This window comes from Gavialis gangeticus, unplaced genomic scaffold (assembly GCF_001723915.1).
Source record: "Gavialis gangeticus isolate Ggan-Ray unplaced genomic scaffold, GavGan_comp1, whole genome shotgun sequence".
In the NCBI taxonomy this organism is placed as follows: domain Eukaryota; kingdom Metazoa; phylum Chordata; order Crocodylia; family Gavialidae; genus Gavialis; species Gavialis gangeticus.
The window spans coordinates 473,642-496,190 of record NW_017729031.1 but is presented as its reverse complement, the minus strand read 5'-3'; the positions used below and the strand labels follow the sequence as shown (position 1 = coordinate 496,190).

Below are 22,549 nucleotides of genomic sequence, written 5' to 3'. Positions count from 1 at the left end.
ACTAATGTTAACACTGATAGGGTAATGATAAACTTGACCTTTGATTCTGTAATTTAAAGTAAGAACCTGCCTAAGAGTATTTATTCTACTTTTTAGATTAATTGTTGTGCTGAAGTTAATCTTTTCACATTCTAGGCACAACTTTCTCTCTCTCTGAGGACTGTTAACTGGCTAAACAAGGGGTGCTCAACCTCCAGACTGTGGGCCAAATGCAGCCTGCAGAGCCATTGGATCTAGCCTGTGGGGCACCCCACAAGCCAGGAAATTTGGCAGCAGGGGAGTGGTGGCCACTAACATGGCCACACTCCTTCCTGCCAAATATCCAAATCCCAAGCCCCATGTACCTGGTCCAAGCCAGGCTTTGCCTCCTTCCCCCTGTGGGGCCAAGTGAGGCTGAGCCACACCACCTTTCCCCTACAAAAGAAAACAGTAGTCTCTGGGGCCGAGCCAAACCCTCTTTTCCCCCTCATGTCCCTTCCTCCCCTTGCAGGGCTGGGCCAAACCCCTTTTCCCCCCATGAGGCTGGGCCATGCCTCCTCCCCTGTGGGGCCAGATCAGGGGTGTGCCCCTCCCCCTTTTTCTCCATGGGGCTCGGGTGGAGCTGGCCATGCCCCCTAACCTCCACAGAGCCAAGCCATGTCCCCTTCACCACCCTGGCCGGATCACACTGCTACTCCACCCCCACTTCTGGGCCAAGTGAAGTCCCCTTCCCCCCCATGGGGCTAGGCTGCCCCCCTCCACATGGCTGGATGGTGCCCACTGCACAGCCCCAGATGCTGGTTCTGAACGAGCATCCAGCCTGCAGTCAGATTAGGCACTACCTATCTGGCCCACCAGGGAAAAAGGTTGAGCACCACAGGACATAAAGCAAAGTCTTTGTTTTAATTCCGTCAAAGAAAATGGAAACTTACATACCAGTAACTATGGTTGTTGTAGACTTTCCTCTTCTACTAAAAGTCTACAAAACAAGATTCCACACAGCAAATGTTATGATTCCATTTACCAGGAAGCTAGCAGGGAAACACATTGAATCACAGGAGGTATACACAGCCAGGCTCAACCAGTCATTTTAAAAGCAGAAAGCACATAATTGGTTTAAAGGAGATAAATAAATGTGTGCAGAAAGGCAAAGATTTTGTAAGAGATGAAGGGAAGGAAGTAGGATGGGAAAAGTGGAGTACGACAAACACAATTACCATTTTGTAATTTTTCCTTGTCATACTTCCCCTCTTCTCCCATCCTACAAAACAATATTCCATACAGCAAGTGGCTATGATGCCCACTGTTAAAGTAGGTGGCTTCTTAACAGTAGCCTTGAGAACACTGTGACAAAAATATAGCCCTTTAAAATGCTGATGGACCTAGCCAGTACTGTATGATAAGACTGAAGTGAGGACTGCATAGTCATCCTATGCAGAACAGATTGTTCGTCATTGCCTCAGCAGTCACTATCCAAGTGATGATAACTACTTTAGAAGATTGTTGGTGAGCATTCAAAGAGGGCCTTTGCTTGCCTGCTGGAAGGACATACTTAAATGTTAATCCACTTGAGAGTTAGGAGGGTCTTAAACTTTTGTTCTGATCATGAAATCTAACACACTTTTCAAACTTTCTAAAAGACTTCAAAATTTTCAAAGGACTGAGTCCCAGTTTAAAAAATGGCTTGGGCAATTAAGAGCTTAAGTATCACTGAACATCTATGCAACTAAAAGCGAGCCTAAGTCACTTGAAAAATGGGACTTCTAAGTCATGTAAGGACTTCAGGAAACATTACCTTCCTCTGGGATAAATAAAATTTGAGAGCCTTTATCAGCTATGTTGGAAAGCAAAGCCATAAGTCAATGATTACATGTTAATCATCCTAAACAGAGTAAGGAATAAGTAGCCCAAGTTAAACTAAAAAAAAAAAAACTGTCCAAAAAAGATCAGCAGTAAGGAAATTTAATAACCAGCAAAGATAACTTTCCTATGTATTTAGAGAGGAAAAAAAAAAAAAAAAAAAAAAAAAAAAAAAAAAAGAAAGAAGGAGAGCACAAAGAAGGCCACTTTTTAAAATCAAATTAAAAGGCTACATTTGCAGAAAGCAAAAAAAAAAAAATTACTACTCTGATAGCCAACAAATAAAGCCTGCCTAATATTTAAAATGAGAAGAAATGAATCAAAGATGCTCTCTTTCACAGAATCTCAGACATCAAGAACGAGAATCTATATTTAAAAAAATATTATAAGCCCCTCCCCCAAATTCAATGAATAATTTGTTAAGAGGAAGGTACCAATGAGAACCGTTTCTAAGAGCACCAATTAAAAATGTTTCCATCTGAACACATGTCCCTTGCTTGGAAAGCTGTATTGCTCATCCTCCTCTCTTTCAGATATATACAGAAGGGAGTATATGAAAAGAAAGACATCCTGAATATTCTGATAAGGGAGTTGACCCTAAGGAAAGGTTTATGATACCCAGAAATGAAGGATATGTGGACAAATAGGAGGAGGAAAAGAAATAAGCGTTTTTGGCTTTAATTTTCAGATTTGTCCTTTTGCATCCCCAAATCCAGATACCTTATAAAGTGGTCCAATATTTAGAAGTGCTAAGATGTCCCCTGAAAGTCATGGAGAGCAGGCAAACTAATAAACTGAACTGTGGGCTTCCCACAGCAACAGCAAATGTGAAGCTATGTACCTTGTTTGAGACCCTGCCCTTGGGAAGTACCTCACTGTAGTGTTCAGAAGCTTGAACTCACTGGTTTTGCAGAAGAGCATAATGCTCACTGCAACTTTTTAACCATTGATATGAACTACAGAAGAGCTGTATAACACACTGCAGCCCACTAATCTCTTCTGCTAAGACAAAGACTCTCTCCTAAATAAAGGAGACAGTGGGCCTTAGTTATAATTTTTCTATTCACAACAAAATGGCTTAACTCAGGGGTCCGCAACTTACTGCTTGCGGGCAAGATCTAGCCCATGGAGCCATTTGATTCAGCCTGCAGACATGGGGCTTCAAGAGAAGTTGCTTTCCTGTGCCCCAATGGAGAAAAGCAATGGTGGCGGTTGGATCTTAGTGCAGGCCCACTCTCCTGCCTCTGACCCAAACTGGATTAACCCAATCCACAGCCTTAAAAAGTTGCTGACCGCTGGCCTAACCGATGAATTTATGCTGGTCATTTCCAGTCAAAAGCTGATGGCTATTTATATCTAACAGTCATTTAGAAATAATCAGAAGTGACTTTTCACTCTGGTAAGTATATCAACATAGAAATGTTTATATCAGAGACAAGCAGCAGTATGCCAAGCCCAGGATTCTGCCTTGAACAATAACTAGTATATATCCTTCCAAGGAAGATGCAAGAAACTTTGAAATAAGCAAATAAGGAACAGTCTGCCCATATGCCCTAACAAATGAGGGAGGACATATATTCCTTCTACTGTGGTTTTAGGGGATTTTTTTTTGGGGGGGGGGAGCAGGTGTTTGTTTATAGTTCATCTCACTAATGTAACTTTGAATGTTTTCATTATCAATGTAAAAATTCAATTAAGGAAATCTAATTAAGGAAGCCAGTATCATGGCTGATGCAAATATAAGTGGAATGGAGGAACATTACACTGCCTTAGGGAAAACCCACCTTTGAAAGAACTAGAAGGCAGCTCATCATTTCTCATCTACCAAAGAGGTCAGTAAGCAGGTTGTGAAACAGAATGAACATAGTGGTAGAGACATCTACTCTTGGAAATACAGAGGATGAGAGAAGTAAAGGAGAACGGAAGCAAGTTCTCCCTACAATATCCCTGTAGCTGCTACGATAAACAGTGCTCAGGCCCCAAGATGCTCTCGTTTGGGCTCTATCACTTGGCTACAAGACCAAGTCTGTCAATAGACTGTGTATTATCAGCTTGACCGATATGCTGAAAGACTGGAATGCTTCAGAATTAGGCTGAATTTGAAAATTGGGCAGAAAAAAGCAGTGTGGGGCAGGAAGAGGCAAATTCACTGTTAAGAGGCAGACAAACTATAATGCTGACTGTACAGCCTTCTCTGAGGGTCCCTGGCAGTCTTCAAGATGCTACAGAAAGATACCAAACAGATACAGTAAAGATGGGAGGGTTACTTCAGGCTGATCAATGTAAGTTCTTTAAAGTACTTCTGCTACATGGGAGTGAATGCAGCAGAAAAACAAAAGGAAATCCCAAAGAAAAAGAGCCAAGAAGAGAGATGGTTTAAGTTCAGTAGCCCTACAGAGGTCTTTCCTGAACATACAAAGCACGTCAAATCACTCTCATGATACTTACATTTGAATGGTGGGGGGCAGGAGTAGCTAGAAGTCATCGTTCACACATGAGAAAAAAGGAAGAAGATTTACTGAAGAGAAGTAAGCACAGGAAGGAATAAGGGCTTGGTTTCTTCAAAGCCCTGTGCTTGATATTTGGCAGGTGAGGCAGGAGAGAAAAGGGAGGACTAAGTCCCCGAGTCTTGTACTTACAGTTTGATGGAGGGAGAGAGAGAAGATTGAGCAGACCTTGAGGAGATAAAGATAACTAAGAATTCAACCCCATTATAGGATAGCTGGGCTACCTCAGAGTTCAGCAACACTATTTTAACTACATCCCACAGGAGGCACTGGCTGCTGGAGCCCATGAGATAAAGAGGTAATGATTTGAGTTTCCCCAAAAGATAAAATGTATTATCCCTTGGTTGGACTGAGAATCTGAAATATGAGTAGAGATCCACAGTATATTTTCCCCCTGCAATTTTTTTATGGGTCTTTTTCCTCTACCTCCCTCTTGCTCTTCTTCTTTACTTCTTCCTTCTTCCTTCGGAGATACATTAAAGGGAAAAAAGGGAAAAATAGAATTAGAAACATAGGTATCTGAAGCAAGGACTAAGAAAGGATTTAAATGCTTCCTGGATAGGAAGCAGAGGTGACTGAGGGAAAGGGCACGGAGCCTGGTTATGTATACCTCCTGTGATTCACAGTCTTTATACCCTTTAGCTTCCTGGTAAATGGAGCCTTTGCACTTGCTGTATGGAATTTCATTTTGTAGGATGGGAAAACAACAGATATAAAATGATGACCCTTAAAAACTTCCCAATTTTCCTTCAGGCAAACAGATAAGAATACCTCTGGTATTTGCATTTTTCTTATAATTTCCATAGCAAACATTAACAGTGTATTGCAAATACTGAGGTAGCATATAATTTAGTTATCAAAGTATTTGGCAATTTTTAAAGGTGACCACTGTGACAATCATGTCCTTTATTAGCACATTTCAAAATGAAAATTAAGAAGTTTGGTATGTCCAATCAGGCTCTACCAATGTCAATAACAATTTGACAGCTCCAATAACCTTCAAGCAAGAAATTATTTTACTTCTTTCAAAGAATGCAAAATGGACTTGACTTTCCTCCAATTTTGAAGCATACCAACCCCCTTTGGATCTCATGCATCTTTAATGGATTGTAAAAACTGGCCTTGGGCCATTCTAAATTCATATCCTATCTTAATTAAGTACTGCAGTTATGGATTTTTTAACACATAATTGAATCAGCTGATTTTTGTCTTCAGAACAAAACTGCTATATAGTAAAAAATTTAAATTAATGAAAAAAGCAACTTAGTAATATTTAAGAAAATGTAACTTACTTCCGCAGCTTGCCTTCAACCATCCATTTATCTCTCCTTAAATTTGACATATAATCAATGTTTTTATCAATTTCACTGTCAAAGACAAAAACCCGTTTTAAGTAATTCAAGAAGTAACACCAGCTGTGAATGTATGTATGTTTGTCTCTTAGACATACACACTATATATAGATGAGATACATTACACCCCCAAAATCAAAATTAAAAGAACATTAAGGTTGCAAAATCTAGGAGTCAAAAGTTATGAACAAAACACTAGAATTAAGGTTTGTCTGCAAAACTTTAATTAAGCCCCTTGTGGAGTTTTTATATTACACAATTACATACCAAGTTTTCCACTGGATCTCTCCCTCATTCACCAAATCCAGTATTTCTCTATATATTCCTCATTTAATGTGTGGTCTCAAGCCTTATTTACTACACATCATTTCATTGCATAAAACATCATTTATTTTATTCATGCTCATTTCTATCATGCTTTCACAATGTTATCTGAGTGATTCATGAAAGTCGATGAATTTATATTCACCACACCCTCTTAGAACAGACAGTCATATCTGTATTTTACACACTGGGAACTGAGACAGAGAGATTAAGGGTGGTTATCAAAAACATCCACTAATTTTTGGTGCCCTACTTAAGGCTCCAGTTTTCTACAGTGCTTAGCCTTCTGTAACATTAATACGCTGAAATCACAGCTCCAATCAAATTTGTTTCAGTCCTGAATGATGAGCACTTCCACAAATCTGGCCTTAGTGTTTCATGTACTGACATCCAGAAAATATGCAACACAGCAGTTAGTGGTAAACCAAGACACATTTTGACTTAAGTGACTTATCCAGCAACACAACAGAACTCTGTGGCAGAGGCAGGGATAGAGTCCTTTCCTTCAAACAAGACATTTAGTCACCTTAAACATGAAACCATCTTTTCTGTTCCTGAAATCTCCTGCCTTTACCACTCCATGCACTTCTCCTTTGGTGACAAAAGCTGCAGAAGATACTATATAAAGCAGCTTTCATTTTTTACCACACAACCCTGATTGATTCCCAAGGCAAATCCTGGGCAATGAGTGAGGCAGGGCTCATGTGAAAAAAAATGCAATTACATCACTGGAGATTGCATCATACTTCATATGCAAAACGAAATCAAATTAAGGTTACAAAAAGCATTCTTAAGTTTGGTGTTCCCTAACTTTTGAGAACTTGGCTTTGCTGCCTTAACTTCATGTTAATATACTTTTAATATAATAATTACATAAAAGGTTATCATTAACTGACTAAACATAAATTATGATTTTCTGAACTATTACAAGGGTAAACAGCCTTTCCATCTCAGCTGTTAGCCTAAATGTTATGCAGGGTGAGAGTAATTTCTAAAGGGCTCCTCTAGACATGTAGGTAAGGCTGGGCAGGAGGCAAGACTGGGATAGCACATTAGATCCCACTGCATCTTATTACCAGTGCAGCAGAAACCTGGGATCAAAATCCCAGGCTCTCCCTGCACCAGAGTCCTGCAGCTGATGGGGCTTGCAGCAGGGGCAGCATTCCCCAAGTTGGTCCCACTGCGAGCCTTGTTGAGAGCCTCATGAGGTGTGGGGCTCGCAGTGGTGAGAGCACTGACACCGCTGTGAACCCTACAGCCAATGACCCTTCCCCAATGCAAGCCCCACAGCGAATGAAGCTTGCAGCAATGACAGCATTCTCCCCACTGCAAGCCCCACAGTTGACAAGACTCATAGCAGGGGCAGCACCGGGAACACTGCCAGCCTTGTCAGCTGTGAGACTGGCTGGGGATAGTACACCCCTGTAGCTGAGAGCCATTCAATTGATGGGACTCCTAGCCACAGGGGAACACTGGGCCACATGTTTAATTAATGGTGCCATAGCAACAAGCTACAAAGTTATAACTATTTTTTTTGTAGAATAACTTCGTAACTTATTGCTCGTTTTATCATGGCATTATTTGGTTGAACATGTAGCTGGGTCACAACTTAAAGTGCAACTACCTGGATAATCACACCTTCAGTGTAATGTAGAGGGGGCCTAACAGAGTTAAAAGAAAAACAAAAAAAACCCAAAACAGGATACTGAAGACAACTTAATATTCAATCTTTTTGAGTTACCCCCCAGAAACATTTCTTTATAATCAACTTTCTCTTGTAGCTCAAAAACAGCTACAGACATTCTGGCCAATGCTTTGAAAAGAATAGCATCTTGAAACAAATCAATTCTGGAATATTTCAAATTCTGCAAGGTAATTATACAGCAAAAGTTGTGTATATATTTTAAAAAAGGATGTTAATACAGATATTACCTTATGGCTTTTGATAAAATAAGTGTTACCAAGTCCCTGCTTAACAAAATATGATGCATACAAAATGGTACAAAATGCATTAGATCACATTTGTATGCATTAAGGGTTAGGATAATCTTACCTTACAACACTTTTGCTGCATGCTAACTCATTAACAAGGAAAGCAAGCACTGATGCTTTCTGAGCTGGAGTATGTGCTTGAAAAGCTTTGGTCTTTAGGCTTTCTGTAAGTTCAGTTTGCCCACAATGAGCTTCCATAAATATCTGCAGAATCTCAGAAACATTATCTCGATTGATACCAACATTCAGCAAATGTTCCCCAAGAATAGTTTTGGCCTAAAAATAAAAAGTATATAAAAAACAACAGAATTACAGCAATATGTTATTTTGTTTTGTTTTTTTTAATTTTGGGACTCCAGACAGGGAAGAAAAAATAAAGCTTAGATTATTATTGATTTGGAGCAGCAGAATACATCAAAATTCATCCACCCATTGCATGTTTCTAAAAACTGATGTAACGCTTTTGTTAATGAAGTTAAATCAGCCAAATGTGCCAACTGGTGTTTTTCCAGACTTGACAGATACTGGCTACTAAAATTCTTAACATGTAAAAAGGGCCCAAAGAGAAGGTTATGTCAGAGAAAGAGTATAAAAGAGAATCATGACATCAAGCAAAATTTGATAACATGAATAAAGTGAAATAAACCTATTTTGGAAGGAGAAACAAAAGCTGTTGAGAAGCTGAGTGTGAGGCTCAAAGTAAAGGGAGGAGAAAAAGATATTCCCATAAAGGTGATGACATCATGGAGAAGATGCATCTGGAGAAAGAAATGAAATGATCAAAGACAGATCTGGACAAGAGTGGGAAGAGGATACCAGCAGAGGCTGAGAGGAAGGGAAAAAAAGAAATGTTTAAGGCAACACTGAAAGTGTGATCAACAAAATAGAAGACCAGAAAAAGAGTTTACAGGAATCCAAGAAACAGAGGTTTTAAGGAAGAACAGGTGATTCTAATGGTGATGCATTAATTCACGTTATTTGTTTACTACTGTAAGGGTATTTAGGACTTCTTTTTACCTTGTATCCCGTCACTACTCCTGGATCACAAACAGCAGCTGAGACAAGCCTTACAAGTAAGTCTTGTACTTCTCCCATACTGTCCCCTATGTTTAACAAACCCTCTTGAAGAACACTCAAAGAAGGGACATCCATATTCACATCAAAGCCAAGAACTTTGCCAAAGTTACGCAAGAACTGCACCACCATGAGGCAGTCTGAAAATGTGCTTCCAGACAGAACGAGGCCGGGAATGCGATGCAACTCTGGCAAAGGCTGAAAAATCAAAGTAAATGAATAAGAGGTTCAGCAGTAATCTTCCAAAATTAGCTTCACTTACAACAGTTAATATTGATATAAACTAGAGAGGACTAGACTGCACTGTGACAGTATTCCACTATTTTCATACACTGTAGGAAGCAACAGTTTAATCAAAAGCAACGTTTTTGGAACAGGTGAGGCTCGCAGACTCTACTTTGAGCTGAAACACTATAAAAGTGGGAGAAAATACTAGGACATGGGGGAGGGGGTGAACAGCTTTCTGGTAGAGAGGCAGGATCTGAGACAGACAGGTGCCAAGGGAATAATAAGAACCCACAGATTTGGGAGAAGAACTGTATTGGAGAAATTAGCCTCAGGAGAAGCCATGTCGATGGAAAAGTCCCTGGCTAGGGTTCATGCAGTGAGAGGCTGCAATGCTGTAATTAACAATCATGCAGACTACTGCAATGTTTTCAAGCCACCATACATGTTCAGCATTTAGGGCCCCTCAAAAACAGTTTCCTTAAACAACTAAAAAAAATTGCTCCAGTATTTGCAGAATTCCCAAATTATTCCTTAAACTAAGTATATAGCTAGTACCATATATATGGTCTCTAATTACCTGAGGTAAAATTGAAATGTTTTGCAGGGCGACTGCAATTGGAAGAATTAATTATTGTCAGTGACAGAAAAGACAGACAAGAGAAACAGCCTTAAAAGGGGCAAGAAAATAAAAAGTAAAATTACATTCTTATGATTACCTTCTGGTCTGCTAAGCACATATCTTCATTAGGCTTCTTTAGCTCCTTAGCCATTTCTAATTCCAATCGTCGCTGCTCCAGTTTACGCTCTTTATTTAATCTTTTTTCATCACGTTTCTCTTGCTTTAACCGCTCTTTCTCCTTAAATAGAACAGAAAGGATAGAAAATTAAACCCACATATTATACTTACAATGGAACAATTTAAGAATTTGAAAAGCACTAGTTACATAATCTTAATAATCGCCACAGCAATTAAAGCACTTGGATTAGAGGAAAGGGGAGGGGGAAAGGCACTCTTTCCAGTAGCACAAACAGAAAGAAATCAGCCTGTCTTTAAGTAGACCTGAGATTCATGGAGAAATTTTTACTGCTTTCCACATAGAAATGGATATTTAATGGCATTCTCCATGCTCAAAATAGTACCCTATGCAAACTGCGATCTACATCGGTGCAATCTTTCTGAAAGGGGTACCAAAGCTTAACTAAAACTTGGTAATTTTTGCTTCAGCATATTACGTGCAAAAGATTCTATGTGGTATGAATGTCTGGTAAATGGCTACCCACAATATAAGGCTACCAAGTAGAAAGGCTGGATATATGTATGTATTACCCAAACACATATCTGCCCCAAAGAGGATTACTGTAGAACACGAAAGTCCAGAACATTATGTCATTCTTGCATCTTCCCTGAAGAATGTGTAGTTCCTAATACTCCCACAGCAGGATAAGCTATATGATCCAATATAAATCTGACTGCAGATATGCCAGTCAGCAACAGTGGTATTGTTTACAAAAATGTGAAAAAAACTATTGTTCAAGTCACACAGCATGAGCTATGTATTTTAGTAGGCAACAACAAATGCCCCCTGTTGTTTCACTATTGCCGAATACCCCCAAAAAGCTGTCCTAACAGTGCCAATGGAATATGTTGCCATTCCTTTAAATACCATTCACCCAGAGAGACTTTCCTAAGCTCTCTTTTCTTCGGAGAACATAGGGAAAACCTGACACCAGTCAAACTTGGCAGTATCCATTACTCTTAGCTATTCAGAAAAGTGTGACACACAGGTTGGAAGGAGGATAGTGAAAAGCTACATGTAGAAAAGCACCTCATACTGTGTTTGATTTAACTTACTCATATGGATCACAAACATGAAGCAATTTCACTAGTCAAAATAAACCAAAACCTCACATAATCACTAAGACAAACCAGTAACTTCTTGAGATGTTCATAAAGTTATTTTTAAGAATGTCTATGAAAACATCTAGTGATACGAAGAAGCAGTAACACCTAGTGCCTAAGCTAATCACTACTCATATTCATATTTTAATACCGAGTTCAGCTTCAAATAAATTGCTTAATTTTAAGGTGCCATATTTTTCTCCAGTATCTGTCTTGAGCTGCATTCATTTTAAAAACCAATGGATTCCGAAATTTTTAAAAGACTATGCTATGTCAAACTAAAGCACTCAAGCAGCACTTGATAAGGAAAGAAGGATATATAATGAGACCATGAATATGAATGCTCTGGCCTGCAAAAACATATTTTAAAACTAATGTCCTTGCCCCTCTTTTCTTTTAATTTCTATTTAAAATGACTATTTTTATAATAAAACCAGGTCAGTGTATTCAGCATTAGCACTAAAAGATTATTTTTGTGTTTTAAATCACAGAGCGTCTGGCCTTGTTTCCTATGCACTGAAGCATGCAAAAATCTCACAACTGAATATTCATTTGTGCATTTTATATATCTAGAGACAGGCAGGCAGGCAGGCAGACAGACAGACAGGACACACCCTGAAAAGGAAAAGGCTGTCAAGCATTCTTTTTTTTCCCTCTCTTGCCCCTCAAACACTTTATGAATTTGTGTCACCTAGCATTGTATAACTACATCACATCACATAAATATTGGTATGGGGTCTTCCCCTCCTGACCTTTCCTGTCCCCTCCCCTCCCTCATCCTGTTTCTAGCAGTTCTGCTGCCTTAGGCAAAGCCCACAATCAACCCATGTCCCACAGTCATTCATACAAATCCTTACTGTTCCTTTTGTTGACACTGGCATTGCCCGCTCTGCACACACAATTAATTACACAGCTCTACACAACAAATACAGAATTTAAAATACTTAATCAGAAAATATACATAGGCTTTGGAATCACCTACGACTCCTCTATTACCAATATCAATTATCTCTGCATCACAAAAAAACAAGTAAATACATCTTCAAAAGCCTAACGTTAAAAATGTTAGGGTTGCATAATATGTACTACACAAACCTTTCACCACTTGCGACCACAGGCCATTCAATGGGCTTAACTGATTTCACAACATCCTTGATCTCTTCCCACAGTTCAAATTAGCTTGGTACTCTCACTCAGACTTATTTGCCCCCATAACAAGAATCCCTTCAGCAATCTGACTAACTTGCACAAAACTGGAATAACTTGGGTGTTGCAGGTCCAAACTGAGACAAATTTGCCGAGCTGCACTGAGTTGCCAGAAAAAGTGTCTGTCTACTCTTTGAGGATGAATAAAATACATTTATTCTTCCACCCTAACCCTGACCCCACAAATTATTCCTTTTCCTGATTCTAAAGTGAAACACTATGATTTCACAAAGCATGGGATTTCACTGCACCATCACAAACTGGAGGGGAAAAACAACTTTGAAGCAAGTATAATTATTAGCTGAAGGGACTCCTGGAGAGTTATTCAAGTAGACTGGCTACTTACTGTAAAGAGCATATCCTGGGGCACACTTGGTGGCTGCACAAGGTCACCACAGGTATTTTAACTGTGCTACGTGTGTTTAAATGTGGACTGTGGGCAAGCCAAGAAAGAGGCCAGTAGGCCCGGGAACAGGGATGTTCTTCTGGCCCACGATTTCAAATGGAAAAATGAAGCAGCCATAGCCATCAGCCTATATGCCCTATATTAGATGCTGCCAAGGCACTGCCTGGCTGAGGACCTCATCCTTAAGCCTACAACATTTTTGCATATGGGACCTCACTTACTCATGTTTTGCTCCAATCAGGATACCTAAGTCCCTAGAAAGCTACTGTGCATTAAAATTGCATACAAAAATCATACCTTCTCCTCAGACTATAAAATGGGAACAGAGCACACCTGGAATTTAAGAGTGCTGAAGAACAGGGGAAAACTCCCTCCCCCACCAAAAACATACTCTACAGGAAGCAGCAGCAAGTTAATTTGACCTGGCTCCACAGCGTTTGTAGAGATCAGGAGTTTCAGCAGGGCTTTTTGGAGCTTTTAGCTAAGGCTGATTCAATCAGCTATTAGATAAAAGCACCAAAAAAGCCCCACTAAAGTGCCCAATCTCTACAGATGCTGAGAAAGCCAGGTGCAACTAACATTCTGCCTCTTCTGGGCCTGTGTTGGGCTCAGTACTTTAAAGTGCCATGCGGGTGGGGTCTATGTCTGGAAGCAGCTTAAGTGACTAATTCTGGTTAAGTAGTCCTTAGCTACAGCTTGCTTCATCAGTTCCTCACACTGGTTTGATAATATTCTATGTCTTACACATTACTAGCAACTTTATTTTTTATATTGAGGGAAACACAATGGCCAGTTATGAAAAAGGAAGAATAAGTGTTTTTTAAAGAATAATCTTTTATTATGGTTCAAAGCAGTTATGGTTAAAAAGTTACCTTTAAAAGTGACACACTGTTACTCTTGCATCTGCTCATTTTACTAAAATAAACATTTGATACCTTTTACTTCTGTCAGCAATTTTAGCACAGAACTAATGCAGCTACAGGGGAGAGTGAGCTGAATTCTTCTACTGTTTCTTCTTCCTTAGAAAAATTATTGAGTGAATTACTGGTGCAGAATGCTTATTACAGGGATAAGACTGGAAGAACACAGCCTGACTCTCACCTCTTAGACTAAATCTGCTAAGTTGGCATAGGACATAGGATCAGAAGAGACCTTTTCGGTCACAGTCGTCTGCTATCACAGGCAAACCATACCATATAATGCAGTTAAAACAGCCTTTCTTTATTGTTGCAAATTAAGGAAATAAAAATAAGGAAACCATCAAGATGCATATGAGAACAGTTTAATAGTTTAAACAATCTCATTTCAGAGAACAGTCTATTTTAAAACAAACAACTTGGAAGGAAAATCATTATTAAAATGGATAAATACATTTTCCTTTTAACTGAATTACAAAATTTAAAATACACAAAGCCACAAATATTAAGTTCTTTTGACTTTCTCCAACATCTATATAAAGGATAGCTGTGATTTGGCTATTTTAGCCTTACAATTATAGAAGCATCATAAGAGAAAGAGGCATAGTCTAGTGACCAAGCTACTCTCTCTTAGAGGTGTGTGAAGCAGGCTGTATTTGATTCGGATTCAGCTCAATTTGTGGGACAGTTCAGTGGAATCCAAACTTGAAGATTCAATTCTGATTCAGAGAATCAGTGATTTTGGCCATAGACACAGCTTTAAATGTTTCTTCTACATACCATGAGGTACCAGGCGCAGCCCGTGAAGGCTGAGATGGTGGGGCGGATGGAATGTCCCACAGGCGTGCAGGGGGGACCCCCCGCACTCTTGGCAGTGGACCCAGAAGTGGACCAGAAGTTCTTCCAGTCCACTTCTGGGTTTGCCGCCAAGCGCATGGGGCCCCCCTCTGCCCTGGCGATTGGCTATGGGGGGACCTTGGGTGCCTCCCCTAGACCCAGGCACTAGTCACTGAGCCAGGGGGTGGGGTTCCCCATACACTCCGTGGTGAACCACCCAGTGTGCTGGGGACCACCCCCCTCCACGGTCTTGTGGGACGCTCCATCCGCCCCACCATCTCAGCATTCATGAGCCACCTGGTACTTTGAGGTATGTAGAAAAAACAGATAAGGCTGTGTGTCCATGTCAGAATCACTGAATCTCTCCAAAGTGAAATCGGAGGCTTCTGATTTGATTCAGAGAGATTAATGGGTCTCCTGATTTGATTAGATTCAATTCAGATTCGGCAGCTGAATCAGGCTGAATCTCCTCCTAATCGAATCAGCGACCAAAGCTTCACACAGCCCTACTCTCTCATTTGTTTCACATAGGTACTGTAAAATTATTAATTATGTTTCACAAGTTATTAGGATATTTAATCAGGTAATGTTTGTCAAGTGTTTTGAAGATGACTTCCATTCTGTAATATGGTAAAATATTTTAGGTTCAAAATCACACTTTCAATAAATTAGATCATAGTTTACAAACTATTTCAGATTGAAGAATCAAAGAAATATTTGATATTTAGAAATATTTAGACACAGAAACTGGAATCCAAAAACTGTCACATTTCCACATGAACTGAATGAGTTGTAGAGACCAGGCAGGAAGGAGTACAGGACAATAACAGTAATGGATTTTAGGACAACATTAGAATGGAAAAACAAAAGTAAATACGACATTGCAAGATGATTTGACCAGGTTTTATAAAAACCTTAACTCATAGGCTTAAATTTTTTTAAATGGGACTAAGAGAAATATAATCCACTGGACTGAATATGGACACTGGACACAGCCAGTGGATCCCTTATATTTATGTTCCAAACATAAATAAGATTGAGAATATGTTTGTTGTGCCAGCAACTTGTACTCAAATTTAAAAGGCACAAAAAGAATTAAAGAAAAGATAATATAAGAGAACTCCAAGCTGTATAAAAAACAAATACGAAATTAATAAAATGAAAGTAAAAGAAAACTGATATAAAACCTCCAAACTGCAAATATTGTAGGAGTCTATTTTTGAAATAAGATGAAAATGTAAATTTTTCAAACTGTCAAACATTAGTAATTAAGTGTTCTAAAAATTCTGAAAAATGTCTATATAAACAGTGTATTTTATTAAATATGTAGTTGTAAACAGTCATCCTTTAGCAACATTTAAATTGATAACATATTATTTAGAGTGCATCAAACCATAAGAATATATGTGAAAAATAAAATCAATAATTTTATTGCAGCAGCAGTTTAATTAAAAATTCAAACAGCTTAAAAGGTATAGGAGAGGTGTACTGACATAGAACAACCTGTTTTAAAATTAAATATGTTACTCATTCAGTGTTGCTACAGAAAACCTTCTCCATTATCATTACCCCTTTGTATCTTTACTTGCACAAACATCAAATTAATAAGGTGTGTTCTTGGCTGTCAGAATTAGTTTATAGGCAAACATTCAGTTTTAAAGGGTCAGCTTAAAGGGACATTTAAAACTGAAAGGTGAGTTTAGTAAAATTGCTAATTCCAGGTGGCATTTTCACTAAGCAATGATTTGGTATAAATACTCAATGACAGAATATATGCATCTTTGGAATCACTTGGGTGCTGTGAATCCCATACTGCTTTCAAACTGCTTATTAGATAGCTTCAGAAACTGGAGGTACTCCCATATTATGGTTATGTCTACAAAATTGCTGACAGAGCCATTTAGTGATAAATGTATGTTTAACAACCTTTTGTTGTTTATTGATCCTTAGAGAATCATGGGGGGGAAGGGGGCCTCTGGTATGATTATGATAGTTCACTACTCAGTTTAGTAAGTAAAGAGATTACAAATGTGTGCAAGCTATTGTTGCAAGTTTAACAGCTAAAATGGAGGAACATAAGACAGTCCCAACCAAATGCAATCTATTCAATGCTGCAGCCTCCATTCTAAATCACCTATTTGCTTGTATTTATCAATACTTTTAATTGAGGTACATACCCCAAAATACTTACAATACAGGGTAAATGTAAATTGTCAGGCAAAACTTCCATTAAATTCAGTGGAAAATGGAGAGCTTTGTTTAAGTATGACATGTAGAAACTGATCCATGCCAGCAATTACGCAACCCAAATTCAGTACAGTAGTGTCTTGAACTTACATAAGAGGAGCAATAAAAATAAAAAACCCCCAAAGATAAAACCTTTCAAATCTTTTTTCTGAAAACAAAAATAATTTATTAAGTGTGACAGGTTCATGCCCCACTCACCGCGGTGCTGGCATCTAGGTGGCCAGTCTGCAGGCGAGTCAGCTGGCACCACATGGCCAGAAGCCCTCCTGGCTGGTCCAGCACCCGAAGGCTCCGGGAGTAAAAGGAGCCCAAGAGCTGAAACAGGGCAGGGGACAGGAAAGGGAGCACCAGCAGTGCAGCCAGATGTTTCCCCTGTGGCCAGAAAGGAGCTGGCGCATCCCTGCTGAGGGAGCATACCTGGAGAGACAGTGTCTTCTAGTCCCACTGCTGGAGTGTCCAGGGAGGACCTGGGTGCGCAGCCACCTGCCAGCAGGAAGTCAGAGACTTTCCCCAAGGCATAGCACCCTATGAAGACTGAGGTTGCCCAGATAACTTGGATGGCACTGGGAAATGATCCAGACAGCAGCTTGGGAGTAGCAGTTGATGGGCCAAGTGGCCCAGACCCAACCCTACTCACCAAAATCTGCAACAACTCCTGCAGGAGTGCACAAGTCAGCTGTGGCTGAGAGGGCAGCTCAGTGGGCACTGCCAAGACCCACAGAGGGTAAGACCTTGCTCAGGAACCCCATAATCACAGTCATCCCAACTGAGCAGCTGCGGACTCAAAGCTTCCCGGTGAGGAGTTGGCAGAGACTTGAGTGTTGCACAGGCACGAAGAAACGCCCCATAAGATGCTACAATATGTGACCAGGTAGTAGCCAGCCCAAAGCACAGGTTTAACATGGGGGGACCCATGATGTGAGACCATGTGGGAACAGGGTGCACCCCACCTCAAGAAGTCCCAACCACTGAAAGGAAGCACTGGACATGGAAGGCATTGTTGCCCTGTCCACTGTGTAATTCAAGCTGTTTTGGTTAAAGTATTGTTCCATTACCATTTTGTCAGTTTAAGCAGCTGCAGTCGTATCCCTGCAGATGGCCACAAGACCAAGCCTTAATGTGGGAGCAAATGGCATTATCACCATGCCAGGACACCATGGACACCGATTTATAACACCTGAGTGGAAAGGGGTGGGGTGTAGGGGAGCAGAAGCCTCACAGAAGTGCTGGCAGAATCACCCAGAGTTCTAGGAAGACCACTGAACAACACCTCCAGGTAAAACCCCATACAACAACAAGTCATGGCAGGTGAGCAGACCCCAGTGTATCCTAAGCAAAAGTGCAGGGCATGATCATGAGACTGCCACCCTGAGCCACCCCTTAACTTTACCAAGAATGACACTACTATTTTTAATCACTGGTATTAAGAATGAGAAAAAAAACCCCTCAAGAAACTGTAACAATCAAATTTAGATCGTACCATGGCAATGAAAACATTTTCATATGTTAATACAATTAGAACAATTTAATAGAGCACATTTTTACATATTTTCCCCAGAATTTTCAATGAGATTTCTCCTTGTTACCCAAACAGTTTCTTAAAATTTATTTTCATTGTGAAAAAATGTAACACTAATTGTCTTTTCCAACTAACTCATGCATGTGACTAATTTTATTTTATAGGACAATATTACAACTATTAGAAAAGACTAATCTAAGTCCTAAATATGGACTAGGAAGAGTTGCTAGCCTTGAAACACCACTCTCCAGTTAGAAATTAGTTTTTACTGTAACCCCACATCAGGCTGCTGGGTTTAATTTTGTTTAAGTGTATACACTGTTAATGAAGTGGCTTTTTACATACTTAAAATATGCATTGTCACAAAAATTCTCCTGTTACTAGTCATGATCTTAATATCTGTTTTATCTTTAAATTATTTTAGTTGCCTATGATCTGTATATATTTATGCCACTATTGCTTGCATAACTAAGATTTTCAATATTTTAGCTACATATTAATTTTAAATCAGTACATAAAACACATAATAGAAATAGAAGATAATGTTAGTGGTAATGTTTTATCCCGATGCTCCCTAAAGATAATGTCAGGGTTAAATCTGAAGATAGGGTCAGGACTGACATATGAGATGTAAATTAGTTAATCATTGTCTAAGAGAAGTTTAATCAATAATTCTGTACACTGCCTCTGGTTTTATTATCCATACTATTCAAGCACAGAATTTTACTAACTCTTCTTTATTTTTGCAGTCTAGATACCTACTAGACAATTCCAAATTTTAATAACTGAAAATGCACATATTGATTGTTTTATCTAATAAATCTCTAATTTTTTCAGTCTAGGTTGAATAACCTGGATATACTACTACTCTTGCAAAAGAGACTCTTCCAAGTTACTTATGTCATTGAACATAAGCAATTTTGTTTAATGATGTTCTGTCTCTAAACAGTACCTGAGAACATCTCTCTTCCCCTTCCTCTCCCCTGCAGTTTCCTTCTGGGACCTTTCTAGCCAGAATTGTGTGTGTTATGTGCAAATACTATAAAGGAACAAATCATCAAGACACTTAATTTAACTTATACATTTTCATAGTGACAAAAAATGTGCATATTTGAAAAGGGTCTCAAAAAGAAATGACCATGTTAGATTTTGGCTTAGATTGTCATGGCTACATTGCAAGTGAGGCCTAGTTATGATGGAAAAACAAGGACTTCGTGGTCAATACTCCCTGCTGGAGACTGGGAAGACAAGAGGCTAAAAAGATAGGAGAACTAGATATCAATTCCTCAGAAGAAAAAAAAAAAAAAGCAGAGCAAGAACCATGTCTCTTCAAAAGTCTTAATTCTTTATTTGGTCTCCTACTGGGACAGAATATAGCATGCAGTAACAGGGGTATATGTTGTAGCCGTACTGGTCTAAGGATATATGTAGACAAGGTTCTTTTGATAAATCTGATATCTTTTATTAGACCAACTCAAAAAGTTGGGAAAATTCTTCTTTGCAAGCTTTCAGGTACAAATACACTTTTTGTCAGGCTAAGGAAGCTTCTGCAGTTGGTGTATACTCTTCCTGGATGGAATGAATGGTAAAGAAGCCAGAGGCTGGTATGCAAGCAAGAAAGCCAGCAAAGATGTAAACTCAGGAGTCAGTGGGTGACAAACAGGTGGGGGAGTACTACCATGCTCTAGTAGACTCGATTAATCGAGTCTGCTCTGACGTGCTGCAATTACAATGCATCGGAGCAACCTCACTGTTCATGTATAGGCTCCCATAATGTCAGGTAAAGATGGCAAACAGGCTGGCATTCTTCACAATGAGATAGTATAGATATTTCAGGAAATAAAATCAGTTCCAGTATTTTATATGTAGCAATCTTTTTTTTCTGAATATATGCATTATATCAGGTGCGAGGCATTTGCTAGACACCTCACGTGTCTAGACAAGCTTTTATATAGGGAAGACAAAGCTTATAAACCTGATAAGGGTCCTAAATAAAGCTACCCATGCACTATAGGCCCTTCAGAGGGTACAGACGAATGTACAACTGGAGCCATTTCAAAAGAGTAGGGGGGAGGAGAGTCTTCCACTCTGAACCATGCAGCTGTTAGTGACAACTACAGGTGCACAAGCTGGAGCAATACAAATGTAACAATTTTAACAATGCTTTAAACTCACAGCTTGTGCACACGTAACTATTACTATTACTTCTTTTGTAGAGTCAGATATCAACTTCCAAATTTATGAGCCACTGGTAGCATCTACATGAGACACTGACTGCACAGTTGTTACTCCATAGTACTTCATTACTTGCATATCCAAGTATTAAATGACTGCGCAGTAACTGGCATTACTGCATCTCCACACGGTTCTGTGGTGACACTGACTGCCCAGCACCTCATTACTACTGAGCAGTAGCTTGTTACTACCATGCAGTAGCATCACATCAAATGCCCTACAATGCTACTGCACAGTAGTAACAAGCTACTGTGCAGTAAGCATCACATGTAAACATGGCCACTGTCTGGTATTATCACTCAATTTACATATTCCATCTGCCCCATCTGGATATTTGTAAAGATTGCAGCTTTCAATTAAGTGTTGTGCTGTTTGTTGGACACTATATTCACACAGGGGTCTGTCCAAGCTGCTCATTTTGTGAAGTATTGTTTTGAAGTGTCCATATCCAGATCTCAGTCCATTCAGCTTGGCCCATGCTTTTCTGTCAGGCTCATGCCCAATGGGCAACTCATTTGGTGTTGGCATAAAATGCCGTAGGAACAGGTCTGACCTTTCACAGAGATCTGCCCACTCCGTTGCTACCCATAAGTTTTGTTCAGCATCCCCAACCTCTTCTAGGAGCTTGTGGGCTTTACGTACAAATGGTTTATGACTTCTAAGCCTCTCTAGCCTTCATCTGATCAAGTCTTCAGTTAACAGCTGATGGAGCTAGAAGTGCACTAATATATTGGTCCATAGCGTATGGGCACTATGGTTTAGTGCTACTCCTAGGTAAGTTGGGGTATGCTCATGGGGAAGGATGTGGTTGCGTACTCTGATATTCAGCATGCTCTTGGCTTGACGACTGTCCAGGTGGAAGAGTGATGATACTGATTTATTCATGCTCAATTTTAAACGTCACCCGTGGAGATGGTTAGTAATGGGTTCCATATCAGTATTCAGTATCTTTTCCAGTTCTGTCATATCTATTCCTTAAGCTACTATGGCAACATCATCAATGTACATGTATTGCTTAGATGTTGTATGCAGGAAGTCTGAGGTACATGCATTGGGTGCTAACATTGACCCTTGGAGGACTCCATTCTTCAGAACTCGTACTCTGCTTTTTTCTCCTCAGCTGGTAGCAAGTTTGAATGAACTGCTGGAGATGATGTTTATGATGAACGTGCATACCTTGCAGTCAGGTATCATAAAGTGCAGCTCAGATTTAAGGCATTTGTGCCATACAGTGTCATAGGCATCTGTAAGGTCTATAAAGACTCTGCCTGTTTTCTGCCTCATTTCAAATCTATTTTCCATGTCAGACGTAAGTAATGTAACTTGGTCAGTTGTACACTGCTTTTTCTGAAAGCCACCTTGTTCTTTTGGGCGCTGAGGGTCAATAATGTTCTCTATTCTATTCAGCATTAAACACTCCCATGAGTTTATATGTAACACAGAGCAGTTAGACGAGTCAGAAGCTCTTTGGATCCTCTGGTGGTTTACTGGGTTTCAGGATAGCAATCACATGAATTTCTAAAGCCATCTTTTCATTGTGCACACGTAACTCAGAATGCAAGAGCTGCTGCAGGCTCCTGATCAGAAGCTTCCCTTTTCAAACTGTTTGAACTGTACATTTGTCTATGCAAATATAGACAGAGTCCTCTTGACCCAGCAATATGTCAAAGGCTCTCATTGTGGACAGACTAAGATGGGATTTCAAAGATTAGGTTTTTAGGCTTTCCTCTCAGAATCTGCACTTTAACAGAATTTTTTCTATATAAAATTATACCTGAACGAAGGCTGGTTTCCACATGCTTTACACTTATTTCCCTTCTTGAAATGTGCTGAAAGTTATGCTATTTTAGTATTTGCCCCTTTGTGTATGTGCCTACATAGGATTGCTCTACTATTCTCATGACATTAGTTAAGAAGTAACCTATTTACCTGATATACTCCCTTGTTAAAAATACTCTCATGACAG

The 22,549-nt window shown here is 39.6% G+C and overlaps 1 protein-coding gene across 16 annotated transcripts in view; it reads right to left on the bottom strand.

Moving 5' to 3' along the window:
• Window positions 1-22,549, bottom strand: part of BAZ2B (bromodomain adjacent to zinc finger domain 2B) — a 327,194-nt gene that overhangs the window by 46,808 nt on the left and 257,837 nt on the right. For all 16 annotated transcript variants that reach the window (XM_019522327.1, XM_019522336.1, XM_019522329.1 and 13 more), the window contains 4 exons: window positions 10,033-10,173; window positions 9,032-9,286; window positions 8,076-8,290; window positions 5,639-5,713 (listed from right to left, as the gene is read on the bottom strand). In XM_019522327.1, coding sequence (XP_019377872.1) covers window positions 5,639-5,713; window positions 8,076-8,290; window positions 9,032-9,286; window positions 10,033-10,173 — 686 coding nt within the window. The remainder of the gene's footprint in view (window positions 1-5,638; window positions 5,714-8,075; window positions 8,291-9,031; window positions 9,287-10,032; window positions 10,174-22,549) is intronic.